A 14,529-nucleotide genomic window follows, 5' to 3' on the forward strand; every position below is an offset into this window, starting at 1 on the left:
GGCTGAGAAGCCCAATGCAGCACTGCAGCTCAGCTCCCTTTATCTCGGAGGGAAGCAGGGACTCCTCTTTCACTCATCTGTAACACATCACTCTGGCCTAGTTGATGCTTTGGGGAAACAGGGACAGGGGTCATCCTCAAATTAGCAGCAATTAAGAACAGGCCATATACTGCCACAGTGTGCCACAGTCCCTGGGGGTCCCTGGCCCCAGGGACCTGAAAGCTGTGTATCCTAGGGAGAGGTGCCACTCAAGACCCAGAGATGGCTCTGGAAGTCCCTTTATCTAATGGAGCTGGGGATGATGCTTGGACGTCCCCATGACCACACTTAGCTAGCAAAGCTCTGGTGTTGGATCTTCTAACCATTGGTCAAAGCTGTAATGAGACCCAGTCTGTAGGCAGAGTAAAGGGATGCCTGAGTAGGAAGGGGGAGGAGCATGGGGATGGGGGCGGGTAATGAGCAGTGATTGCAACATGATTAGGTCCTCCTTGCAGATGGAGGCTGGGCTGAACCGGGAGTGGTGTTAGGAGGGGCTGCAAGCCCCCGCCCGGAGCTCCTCTCACTCTGCCTTTGAACGACACTGAAGACAAGTTGCTCACATGCTCTAGAGCACGTTCTTGATACAGGGATGGGGGCTTTGGGGGGAAGTGGTGATTTGGTATTGGCCAAGAGCCACATTAAGCCTTTATGAGGGCAACAACCACAGCCTTGGCATTGAGACTGCATAGGTCACAGTAGATCTGGCCAGTGCCCACAAAGACAGTGGGTTTGCTTGTGATGTAGGTCATAGATATAGCAGCTCCCACCTTGTCATCGATGGTATCAAATTTGGTAAGGACACCGAGGTGTCTGGGCCATAGAATGGTCGGCCAAGGCTCTGTTGAACTTGACCAGCTGGTCCACGGCCTCATTGCCTACTAAGGCCTCCCCCACAAACAGCACCAAGTCGTGTGCATTGACAGTAATGAGCTTGGCCAGGGCAGTCATCAGAGGGGCATTGTCTTGCATGCGGCCAGCTGTGTCCACCAGCACCACATCAAAACCTTGGTTATGTGCAAAGGCAACGGCTTGCATGATAATGCCAGCAGCATCCTTGCCATAGCCCTTCTCAAACAACTGCACCATGGTGTGGCTGCCGTGATTCTCAGGGGGGTATAGGGCACTCAAACGCCAGGTGTGCGTCCGCAGCTGCTCCACAGCCCTGGCACGAAATGTATGGCAGGCAGCATTGAGGACACTGAAGCCATTCTCTAACAGCCAGAAGGAAATCTTGGCAAGATTAATAGACTTCCCCACGTTGTTCACACCACAGAAAGTGACCACGTAAGGGTGCTGATGGTGCTGGGGATACATGATATCCTGGAGCATGTCTACACGGCGCAGTGGCTGCAGAATCTGCACCAGGGGCTCTTGGAGAGCTTGCTTTACGGTGGAAGTCACCGTTCTGAACATCCCCATCACCTTCCCTTCCAGCTTGTTGGCTACAGGTTCACAGAGTTGCACTGCAATGTCTGCTGCCACGTTCTTAGCAATGAGATGGTCATGCATCTTGTCCAGCACAGATTCCATGTCTTCACGACTCAAGCTCTTGGAACCCTCAAGGCCCTTCAGCATCCCAAACATGCCACCTAGGTTCCCCTTGGTAGCACTAGGTTTGATGGAGTTTTGAGCAGCCCCTAAGTTATCTGAGCTGCTGCAGTCCAGATCCTGAAGCTGCCTCCCAGACCCAGTCCCTTGAATCAAGTTGATGCCCTCGGCCGGGGCCACCTTGGGGGCTCCATTGGTGGTGGGATTGCAATAGTCCAGGACTTCTCTGTTAGCAGAGCCACCCAGTGCCCACACCCCGGGCACTTTTTTGCCCTTCTCCTTGGGAGCGTCTGACTTACTGGACTTGCCGGACTTCTCCATACCCCTCCCATGCTTCTGAATGAACTTTTTTCACTTCCTGCGGATCAATTCCTCTATGGAAAGTTCTATCCCATTCTCAGGCCCCACTGGGAGACCTGACTTTTCTGCAGGGACTGCTTTGCTGGTAGCCAGAGGGCCATCAGAACCTTCCTTCTTGGTCCCCTTGTTTTTTGTTTTTGTTTTTTTTGCTGTTCTTGGCTTTTTCCTTAGGCTTTTCACCCTGTGTCTCAATCATGCACCTCACAGGTTTCTTGGGCTTTTCAGAATCTTCAAATTTCTTCACAGTTGTGGGAGCACGGATCTTACTGCTCTCCTCTGCTTCACGAAGGAGCCGCAGAAAGTCATTCTGGCAATTGAAAGTGCCATTCAATAGACTTAAGGCACTTTGCTGTTGGATCTCAGTGCGGTACTTGTCACAAAACAGCCGGTGCATAGCGTCTATCAACTTGCCTGCGCACGTCAGGGTTAGGATCTTCTGAAATCCTACCACAAACACCAGCTCAAACTGGCTGTCCAGTTTATACCTGAGCGGGAGTGCCTCATGGCTGAAGGAGCTGTTACCTCCCCTTTCCTGACGCAGTACTGAACGAATCAACGCGTTAATGAGCCGGGTGCTTGAGTCGCTCACCGCAGCGGGAAAGGAGCCGGGCTGGCGCTGGGAACTCAGGCCGAGATCATTGCTGCTTCCTGCTGCGCCAAGCGCTGGACACGTCCCACCAGTGGCCCCGGACACCGGCTCCAATGGTATTGTTTTGTAAGTTTCATTTTCCAATTGTTTCTTGCTAGTACGTCTCGACAGAAATACATTTGTTTTGTATATTGACCTTGTATCCAGTAGCCTTTCTAAATTCACTTATTAATTCTATGAAACTTCCACATATTTAATTTAAAAAACATCTTCATTGATCTTAAAGTTCCAGCTGGTATTTTCATTATTTTAAAGCATCCCATTTATTGACCATCACTGCTTATCTTTCTGGCTCACTCTCTTAAATATCCTGAATGCATTAACTTTCTAACCTCTTCAGGACCTCCAGCCCATTGACCCTACCACCTTTTTATTGCCCTTCACCTTGCCTACTTACCTCTTGGGGTCCATGGTCTCATCATTAACATTACTTTCTTGCCCCTTTTCCTCTATATAGATCTTGCTTGGATACATTCCTGTTTAAATCCAAATCCCAGGTTCAACATGGTTGAGAAAAAGACACAACGATATTGGCTAGTTTCACTATAAATGGGCCTGTGATGCTACTCATTTCCCCAGTCCATTTGTTCTTCCACTCTTAACTGACTATGTCATACCCTCTGTCTTCTCAAACCTCCAAAGCCTCCTCTCCACCCTCACTCTCAAATGGTGATCTTGCCTCTTATTGCATTAGAAAAGCAATCAAAAGAGAACATCTACATTCTACGACCACCACATCAACCTACCCACCAGTATCTGCACTCCTTTATTCGAGCACATTCCTCCTACAATAGTTTTATCTCTCTCTCTCACACATCTTCCACTACTCCCTCTCTAATGATTCATTCTCAGCAGCTTACAAACAGGCCATGTTATCTCCTGTCTTAAAAACCAAATCAGGGCTTCCCTGGTGGCGCAGTGGATAAGAATCTGCCTGCCAATGCAGGGGACATGGGTTTGATCCCTGGTCCAGGAAGATCTCACATGCGGCGGAGCGACTAAGTCCGTGTGCCACAACTACTGAGCCTGTGCTCAGTAGCCTGCGAGCCTCAACTACTGAAACCCACGCGCCTAGAGCCCATGCTCCGCAACAAGAGAAGCCACCACAATGAGAAGCCCCCGCTCGCCGCAACTGGAGAACGCCGACGCACAGCAACGAAGACCCAACACAGCCAAAAAAAGAAGAAAAAGAAAATAAAATCAAACCAAATCCCTCCTCTGACAGCACACTTTTTTCTAGGTACTGTGTCATTTTTCTAATCTACTTTATAGCAAAACATCTCAAAAGTTGCCTTTATCCTCTCTCTCTACTTTGCCTACTCCCATTCTCTCTTGAACCCACTCCAGTCCACTTACCCTAGCCGCAGGGAGTGCTGTAACAGGGAGCAGAGAAAAGAGCAGTATCTAGAGAGAGGGATGATTGGACTCTAATCCAGTCAGCCTTTGCCCCAACTATTACACCAAAACTGCTCTTGTCAAGGTCACCAATGACCCCCATGTTGCTAAGTCCAGTGGTCAGTTGCCCTCTTACTTGCTCATCTACAGCCCAGATGATCACTTCCTCTTTGAAACTCATTTGACCTCACAGGGACACCCTTCTCTTTTTGTTCTCTTTTTCCCTCCCGGGCTTTCCTCCCATCTTCCCAATCTCTACCCAGGGCCCAGGACCAAGTCTCAGACCTCTTCTCTTGCCTACACTTGGTTGATGGTTCTCAACCCTATCAGATCCAATACTCCCTTTTAATTTAATTTAATTTATTTTTTAAATGTTTTATCATAAATAATGTCAAACATACAAACGAAAGTGGAGAGAATAGTACAATGTATTCCCATATATCTATTCCCTGGGTTCAATATTTAACAATACTTCTCCCCATTTGCTTTATCTATCCCTTTTTCTCTTTTTCTTTGCAGAAGTCTGTTTTTTTTTGTTTTTTTGTTTTTTTTTTTTTTGCGGTACGTGGGCCTGTCACTGTTGTGGCCTCTCCCGTTGCGGAGCACAGGCTCCGGACGCGCAGGCTCAGCGGCCATGGCTCACGGGCCCAGCCACTCCGCGGCATGCGGTATCCTCCCGGACCCGGGCACGAATCCGCGTCTCCTGCATCGGCAGGCAGACTCCCAACCACTGCGCCACCAGGGAAGCCCCAGAAGTCTGGGATTTGAAAGCAAATCCCAGACACCAGTCATTTCACTCCTACCTACCTCAGTATGCATTTATTTTTTCTTTTTCTTTCTTTCTTTTGTAATTCAAGCAAGATCGGTATGCATTTCTTAAAGACATGGGCCATTGTCTTGCAAAACCACAATGCCATGACCATACCTAACAGCATTTAAAATAGTTCTTTGGTATCATTTAATATCCAGTCCATAATTACACTTTCCCTAATGTCTCAGATATGTCTTATTACAGTGGATTTTTTCAAACTTGGATCCAAACAGGTCTCCACATTACATTTTGCTGCCGTATCCTTTCAACTTTATTCATTGCCAGCAGTCCTCCTCTTCCCTTTATTTTTCACACCATTGACTTATTGCAGAAACCAGCTCAATTGTCCTGTAGAATGTTCCACATTCTGGATTTACTTCTTTTTTATAACAAATCTTTTGTAATTTGCCCTTTACTGTCCTGAAATGAAACTGAGAAATAATGTAGCTACTGTATTAGTTAGGGTCTGGCAGGAAACAGATGGCACACTCAAGCCGAGTCCAATCAAGGCCAGTTTTATGAAGGGATTATTGACAAAGATTGGGCAAAGTTAAGGGAACCAACAAGAAATTAGGAAGCACTAGAGGACGTGTCTGCCATCCCTGGGCCCGAAGGACCAAGATGAGGGAGTGGTATATCCCTTTGGCTGAACCCCACAGGAAGCCACTGGGCAAGGGAGCTGGTTGATGTCATTTATGCAAGTTGGCCTCCTGGGGCAGGTAGCAGGGTGCAGAAGAGCAGAGAGTAGATCAGGTCCAGAGGGACAAATGAAGTATAGCCCTCAAAGCAGTCTACACACATAATTTCAAAATGATGAATTGAATGTCCTGTATTACAAGGAGAAACAAAAGGAAACTAATGTATAAAGTATTACATATTTGAATATGCAAAACTTTTGCACAACTTCACCAGAAGCCCTAATGGAATCATCAGATGCTTGCAGCCGTTCCTAGAATCACTGTGTCTGCCAAAGCTGCACATGCAGACTGATCCAGGAGAACTAGAGGGGCATCTCAAATACAGAGAGAAGCCATGCTGTTGATTTTCGAATCAAGACCAAGCACCCTCTTGCATCAATTACAGGGAAATGGCGTTCCTGGGAAACTTGGTGTATATTAAAACAATACCCCGGGGGCTTCCCCGCGGGCTTCCCTGGTGGGGCAGTGGTTGAGAGTCCGCCTGCCAATGCAGGGGACACGGGTTCGTGTCCCGGTCCGGGAAGATCCCACATGCCACGGAGCGGCTGTGCCCGTGAGCCATGGCCGCTGAGCCTGCGCGTCCGGAGCCTGTGCTCCGCAACGGGCACAACAGTGAGAGGCCCGTGTACCGCAAAAAATGACAACAACAACAACAAAAACAAAACAATACCCCTAATACTCGATGTTTATGTGGAGAATAGATTTAGGCTCTACGTTGAGATAAATAATAAACATATTTTTTACCAAATGAATGTCTGATAGGACATTTGAAAATCATATGTAATGTGGGACAATTTCTTTTATGCAGGACTGTCCGTGCATTGCAGGATGCCGAGGAGCCCCGGCCCCAACCACTAAAGCCTCATAATGCGCCCCACCCTAATCATGAATACATAACCTCCCCCCGCAAAAATGTCCTGGCAATTTTCCAAATTTTTTTCTAGTGGGTGGATCATCCTGTTGGAGAATCATTGGCTTAAGTGATCTCCTCCAGTCTCATGGATTTAAGTACACTGACGGCTTCCAAATTATTCATTGTCTCATCCTCTCTCCTGAGTGTACACTTGTAGATTAAATTTCTACTTCATGTCTCTGTTTACATCACTAACTGGCACCTCAGAGTTTACATGTTACAACCAAAACCTTGAACCTACTCCTGAACGCAGGCACCCCCAAACTTCTCCTCCCCCAGATTTTTTTTTTTTTTTTTTTTTTTGCTGCATTGTGTCTTCGTTGCTGTGCATGGGCTTTCTCTTCATTGCGGTGCGCATGCTTCTCATTGCGGTGGCTTCTCTTGCTGCAGAACATGGGCTCTAGGCGTGCAGGCTTTAATAGTTGTGGCACACGGGCTCAGTAGTTACAGCTCGTGGGCTCGAGAGTGCAGGCTCAGCAGTTGTGGCGCATGGGCTTAGTTGCTCCAAGGCATGTGGGATCTTCCCAGACCAGGGCTTGAACCCATGTCCCCTCATTGGCAGGCAGATTCTTAACCACTACGCCACCAGAGAAGTCCCAAGATTTATTTTAGTTTAGTAAGTAACAATTTAATTCTTCTAGTTGTTCAGGCCAAAAATATTAGAATCATTCCCAACACCTCTCTTTTTCTCATGCTCCACATGGGATCCATCCGTCAATTCAGTTGGCTCCACCTCCGAAATACATTCCAATCTGATCAATTTTACCATCTCCACCACCACTTTGGTCCAAGCCATTGTCATCTCCCAAAACTGTTACAACAGCCTCCAAAAGGTTCTCCCTGTTTCCACCCTGGTCTCTACTTTCTATCTGCAACATGGCAGCCAGTGAGATCACTTAAAAAATGTGAGTTAGATCAGCTCATGCCTCTACTCAAAACCTTGCAAGGTTCTAAGGGAAATGGGAACCTCTGGTATCTCTGTGTCTCCAAATTCCTTCTTCCTGTAAGGACACCAGTCAGATTGGATTAGGGTCCATCTGAACAGTCTCTTTTAACTTAAACACCTCTTTCAAAGTAGTCCATTCTGAGGTACTGGGGATTGAGCTTCAACATATGAATTTTGGAGAAACACAATTCAGCCTATAACAACATCCCTATTCATATGAGGGATAGTTGCATTGTATTAAGGAAAACATTACTGTTCTTTGAAAGTTAAATACGGACAGAAGAATGTATATGAATTTCACTGACTAGCTAAAGGGGTAGACCATATCAGATTGTTGGCACCTCAGCACCATTCTCACTTCCTTCTAAGATTCATCCTCACTCCCCTTATATTTTGGAGGCTGGAAGCCTTAAGACTATGTTTCCCAGATTCCCTCGACAGCACAGTTCTGGGTTGTGTCCTGCAAATGAGAGGTGCATGTGAGAGATTTTCAAAGCAGAGGAAAGGAGAGACTGTTATTACTCTGTCAGTGGTGACCAGGCTAGGGCTTCTGCAGGCGGCAGGTGGAGGTTTGGAGTGTAGCTTCAGGCATCCTCCTATGAATCACCAACTTTGTGTCTCGGTAACTGAGATCATTGGTATTGGTTCCTTATGATTTCTGCACTTCCTGATTGCCTAAACATTAGCAGACATATTTTTGGCTGAAGGATTCTTTGCAAGATACTTCTCAAAACCTTGTATTATCATTACCAAGCCCTCTTCTTCTTCCTCGATTGTACAGGCATGGAGGCCCAGCTGGGCAGGCCAAGTTGCAGTAGCCTAGTTCTCCAACTGGGAGCAGAGGAAGAGAGCTGTTCCTTACCAGCTTTCATAATACCCTCAAGGCTTGGGTTCTAACATTTTTCCCGAGGGAACTCTGCACTCATGGTTGGTTGCAGGACATTTAGGGTGATGAATTAAATATTGCACATAGGATTGGAAGACTTTAGTTCTAGGCCCAGCCTAACTATGTGATTACTACATGGCCTTGGACAAAACCCTTGACTTTTGGGGTCTTACTTTCCCCATTTATAAAATGAGAGAAAGAAGAAGAAAACAAATTTGAGTAATAGCTAACATTTACACATTACTTTCTATGTTCCAGTCATTATTCTGAAGACTTTTCATATAGCCACTCATTGAATCATCATAAAAATCATATGAGAAAGGTACCATTTCTATCTTACATTTGGGGAAACAGATATTAAGAAACTTACCCAGGATGTCTGTGCCCTTGTTGGGGCTTTTAGCCATTAAGCTATTTGGCCTCCTGTTTCATGAAAATGTGTGATAAATGGCAATCGATTTACAGTTTGGAAATGACTAGTTTGGGATGTAGTGGCCTTTGTCCCAAGTTCTTTGGCCTCCCAAACAAAGTAGGAATTCACTGGATCCAGGAACTAACGACATTAGGAATTGTCCTATGTCTTCCTCTCGTGTGACTCTCTGCATAACTTTGCTCAGCATTTTGTTCCACTGGCAGGTAGAAGACGACCAACCCATAGCTCTGAAGCATATTTCTCTGTTCAAGTGACCTCTGCTGATTGAGTTGGACACTCCTGATTCTAATTATGGATTTCCCTGAGAGAGAGAGAGAGAGAGAGACCCTATTAGCCCAGCTAGAATCTGGAAATGACTGCTCTCCAATCACTTGGAGGCGGTACGTTCACTTGCTGGACTATAGAGATATTTAGGTCCTTTTTCACCAGCTCAGGGACAGTAATATGTCTCTGTCCTTATGGAAAAATCTCTTTCTTCTCCAAGCCTGGCAGCCAGCCTCAATCTTCCAGGGACAGCTCAGTTATAGTGGAAAGAGCCTTCCATGCAACCTGAAGTCCTGGGATGGGATCGATGTCCAGGTCACCGCTTACTGACTATGTGACCTCAGGCAAGTTATATAACCTCCCTGAGTCTCTGTGTACTCATTTCAGAAAAATCAGAAAATGCAAACAGTTATAACTAGAAAAAGAAAACCACCCTCTTTGTCCCCTTCTTTCTCCCTTTTACTAGGCTCCTTTTGATGTAACACACACAGGCACAGATGGGAGGAGTCTAAGGGTTTAGTTTCAAAGCTTTGGCAGGGCCTTTATGTCTTTGTAGAAAAAGGAAAAGCCATTAAGAAGTACCTGGCTCTTCAATAGCCTTGCTCATTATTCCCAGTGGCCTAAGTGAACACAGTTTGGGAGGCCAAGGATCAAAGAAAGAAAATAAAACTGTTCTGCATTGCAGATAGAAGTCCTACCCATTGTGAGAGAGGTGGCCTTGCAAATTACGGGGGTAGAGGGGGTGAGGTAACTAAGGCAGGAACAATTAGTGAAACCCAAGAGCAGAGAATTGTATAAACCTCTAAGGGAAGGTAGGCCACTAGGACAAGTATGGGAGGGGTAAGTTTCCCCTTCCTGTTCTGACCCAGTCAGTGGCAGCAGGCCACCTCTAATCTAATCTAAAAGAGCCCCTTAGAGGAAGTTAGTAAAGGGTGCCCCCTCCCTGAGTGGATGCAGCTCTGTGCCAGAGTGCAGGGTTCGGTGAGTGGAGTGTGAGCTGCGCACCTTACATGCATTCATGGTCTCCAATGCTACGCTCAGCAACCCTGAGTGCCAGTCCTCAATGTAGACTAGTGAGCTGCAAAGAAGGTCTGCTGAGAGGACGGACCCAAATGGAGCCCAAACAAGGGTGATGCCCAGAGATCTCCCCCCGCATCTCAAGACACACCTGGTGGGATGAGAAAAGGTGAGGCCAAGCATGCAGCCCAGCTCCCTACCCTCTGAGATTACGTAAAATGCCGCTACAAAAATAAATAAATAAATATTTTAAAAAAGTAAAAAACAAAACAAACAAACAAGCAATTGCCTCTAGCCTCCAATCCCAAACCCTGTGAAGGAAATCCACAGCCTTCTTAAGAAAGCTGTGAATTCCTAGGGATTACATTCTCAGGTTATCCCACTGGGTTCCTGATCCCTTCCACATGTATGACCTCACTTCTTCCCCCAAGTTTTACAAAAACTACTCATACTAAACATTAATTTGAGTAGTAGGTATAAGATCAGAGGCGGCAGGGAAGTATTTACATTGAAGAAGGGAAAACTCCAATCTTAATATTCTTTTTTTTTTTTAATATTTATTTATTTGGCTGCGCCGGGTCTTAGTTGCAGCATGCGGGATCTATTTCCCTGACCAGGGATCAAACCTGGGCCCCTGCATTGGGAGCTCAGAGTCTTAGCCACTGGGCCACCAGGGAAGTCCCCTGATCTTTTTTATTTATTTATTTATTTTTGGCTGTGTTGGGTCTTTGTTGATGCACATGGGCTTTCTCTAGTTGTGGTGATCGGGGGCTACTCTTCGCTGCAGTGGGCAGGCTTCTCGTTGCGGTGGCTTCTCGTTGCAGAGCAGGGGCTCTAGGCGTGCAGGCTCAGTAGTTGTGGCTCGTGGCCTCTAGAGCACAGGCTCAGTCGTTGTGGCTCACAATCTTAGTTGCTCCGCGGCATGTGGGATCGTCCCAGACCAGGGCTTGAACCCGTGTCCCCTGCATTAGCAGGTGGATTCTTAACCACTGCGCCACCATGGAAATCTGGGGAGTCCCCCAGTCTTAAAATTCTTGTCAGTTATCCTGCCATTCTATGGGTTTCTCACTGACATTTAACCCCATGTACATCCAGTCTTCCAGAATTTTGCTGGCTCCCCTCACTCTCCCTTTCCTATGTATCCCTCTCTCTAGAATTACCTTCTGTACTCCAATTTGCCTTCCTCTATTATGCAGACCAATTCAGCTCTCCCCAACTCTGAATCTGCAACCTGGATATCTAAACTCATCAAGTGGGGGGGGTCTTATATTTAATGGAATCCACCCTTCGTATAACACCATACATATGATACAGTTGTGAGAACCTAAGGGGAAAAAAAATGTTAGCTTCATTTACCATGAAATGCTGGTGAACCTCCTGGGTAATGTGATGCTTAGTAAATAGGAGGCATAGAATATCAGGTAAAGTTGAAGTAGAGTGATTTTTTTTTTTTTTTTTTTTTTTTAGCCAGACTGAAAACTTGAGTTGTTTCCTGGACCTCCACATTGCTGGGAAATGTGAAATATTCTGCATATCTAGCTTAGACAGAAATATATTGATCTTCTATTAACTTGATCTTTAAATAGAAATTAAGGTCTCTCAATAATGAAGCCTTCAAGTTGCCACTCCCTGAAGACAAAGATGGGTTTTGTGGGCCCTGAGGGTTATATAGTTTTACTGGGTACTTTTTTTTTTTTGCGGTACGCGGGCCTCTCACTGCTGTGGCCTCTCCCATTGCGGAGCGCAGGCTCTGGACTTGCAGGCTCAGCGGCCATGGCTCACGGGCCTAGCTGCTCTGCAGCACGTGAGATCTTCCCAGACCGGGGCACGAACCTGTGTCCCCTGCATCGGCAGGCGGACTCTCAAACACTGCGCTACCAGGAAAGCCCTATTTTATTTTTTAACCACATGGCATGTGTTATCTTAGTTTCCCGACCAGGGATGGAACCCGTACCCCCTCAGTGGAAGTGTGGTGTCTTAACCACTGGACCACCAGGGAAGTCCCATTACTGGGTGCTTTTTTAAATGGTGGTTCTTAAACATTAAAAAATTATTAGTATAAATATAACTCAGTGAGACTTCAATGTCCTGCATTGGAGACGATGAAGGTGAGGGGAAGTGGGGAAGTGCTGACTGACACAAGTTAAGTCACTTTGTGCAATTTTGCCTAAAGATGGAGCTATCGAAGTCAATGCAAATCCAGAGTATTTTGATTGTCCATGACTTGGAGACAGAGATCAAAGCAAAAAATCTTACTTCTAGTTAAGTTTAATAAGTCAGAGAGTCTGCTGTGTTCCAAGAAGTTCAAATATTGATACATCCTGCCCAGACTTCAGTGAATCACAATTCGTATCTTAGATGGTAGAGAGGGAGGGCCAAGTGGAACTACCTATTACATACTGGTCTCTCTCTGTTCTGTGGAGAAGAGATGGTCAAGCTGACATAGAAATTCCTAACAAAGATATTTAGGATCATTTTTTTTCAGTGGGGTCTCACGGATGACCACACAGCTGGCAATCTGCCAGAATTATTGGGACTGACAAAAAGTGGTGATTGCTGAGTTAAGGGTGTGGATGTTGAGTGGCTTGGAATGGTTGGGACAGAGGTTCTCTCAGGGTGTCAGCAAAATAGAAGGTCCCAGGGACACAGTATTTGCTGCTCTTTTCCCCCAGCTCATATCATCAACACTCTGAATCTCCTTTTCCTGGTAGCTGTCACAAAACCTGGGAATAAGCGTTGTAAACTTGGTTGCAAATGGCAGGGAGCAAAAGAATACATAAGTATGAACACAAAATTGGGTACAGGATTTTGGAAGGCTCTCGCACAAGGAAGGGGTCCTAAATCTTAAGCTTCATTAATTTTATGTTAAATGTGTGTCTATTTTGACCTGAGTCAGAGAACATTTTTCTGCCCACTGTATTTCTGGCCATTGGTCCTTCTGGAAGGCATCATAGAAGAGGATCAAAATCCATCATGTTCATTCCTGCCGAGTGATGGCATAACATCAGAGCAGCAACCCTGGGCCATCATAGGAACTAGCCTTTCACTAGCTCATCAGAGGTCAACTTTGTAATGAGAGAAGCAAGTAGAACAGCAGGGATGTATCTGGAAAACATCAGGTTATTATGACTATTTTTTCAGCATTCTCATGCTGATTGCTCAGAGGTTGTTTGTGCTAGCTGCACAATGAAGGATAGAGGACAGCCAAGATGATCAGTCCAAGCTCTGCAATTTATAACTTCCCGTAAAGTTCTCAGGCAGCAACACTTCCCTTTTTTTTTTTTTTTTTTTTTATTTGTTAGGGACGGAAAGTCACACCATTTTTTTGAGATGGCCCCTGGCTTCCTACAACATAGCCAGGGATGACACAAGAGGATATGTTTTCCAGTTGCCTTTTAAATTAGCCCATGACTGTATATCTGATGTGATCTGATTTATATTTTGAAAAGTTCTCTCTGGCTGTTGTGTGGAGAACTGATAGTGGGGACATGAGTGATAGCAGGCAGGTGAGTTGGGGGCTCTGCAGTAGTCTAGGCAAGAAATGATGGGGGTTTAGACTTGATAGGTAGGACTTCAGAGAAGAGGTTAGAGTCTTTAAAAAGGAGAGTCAACAGGATTGCTAATGAATTGGATATGGGGTGAGGACTGTAGGATGGGAAGGAAAAGAAGATTCGCAATTGCTTCCTAAGGTTTTGGCCTGAACTACTAGATAAGATTTCAGAAAAGGGGAAGATGGGGGCAAGTGTAGAAAAAAAGAATCAAGAATTCTCCTTTGATCATGAAATTGATCAAGTCAAGCTCCACAGACTATGGAACAGCTATTCTAAACAATGAAAAATTTCAAGTCAATCACTAAAATATCCATCTATTAAAGAACAAGCTCTATAAAAACCAATGCAAATAATATATTTATATGAATAAATTTTTTTCTTTTACTCTGACACAGAGAAGTTCATGTCCTGTCAGTATTATAACTAGGTCAACATAACCAAATTCCACATCTTCTGGAGACTTTCAAGGTTAAAAAAAAATAAGTATAAGAAGTAAAACTACAGGAGAAATTAATACAACACTGTAAATCAACTATACTTCATAAAATAAAATTTTTAAAAAAAGAAGTAAAACTCAAATGATCACCATGTTTGCAGGCCAAACAATAATATCTAAAAGGCAAGTCTCAAGGTTTAATTACCAACAACAGAGAATTCTGAAAGAGAATTTTGTTAAATGGGGAAAGTCTTGGGACTTCTCTGGTGGCACAGTGGTTAAGAATCCACCTGCCAATGCAGGGGACATGGGTTCGATCCCTGGTCTGGGAGGATCCCACATGCCGCGGAGCAACTAAGCCCATGCGCCACAACTACTGAAGACTGTGTGCTGCAACTACTGAAGCCTGCTTGCCTAGAGCCTGTGCTCTTCAACAAGAGAAGCCACTGCAATGAGAAGCCCACACACTGCAATGAAGATTAGCCCCCGCTTGCCGCAACTAGAGAAAGCCCATGCGTAGCAACGAAGACCCAACGCAGCCAAAAATAAATAAATTAAATAAATAAATTTTTAAAAATGGGGA

The 14,529-nt window shown here is 45.4% G+C and overlaps 1 protein-coding gene across 1 annotated transcript; it reads right to left on the reverse strand.

The window, feature by feature from the left end:
* Positions 1-677: 677 nt before the first annotated feature.
* Positions 678-9,549, reverse strand: LOC132502776 (signal recognition particle receptor subunit alpha-like). The gene is given in 7 exon segments (XM_060118929.1): positions 678-840; positions 842-2,079; positions 2,081-2,690; positions 2,994-3,072; positions 7,147-7,282; positions 8,804-8,979; positions 9,525-9,549. Coding segments are annotated over 7 exon segments (2,427 nt in total).
* Between the last annotated feature and the right edge of the window lie 4,980 nt (positions 9,550-14,529).

The sequence above is a fragment of the Mesoplodon densirostris genome, chromosome 2 (genome assembly GCF_025265405.1).
Source record: "Mesoplodon densirostris isolate mMesDen1 chromosome 2, mMesDen1 primary haplotype, whole genome shotgun sequence".
NCBI lineage: Eukaryota > Metazoa > Chordata > Mammalia > Artiodactyla > Ziphiidae > Mesoplodon > Mesoplodon densirostris.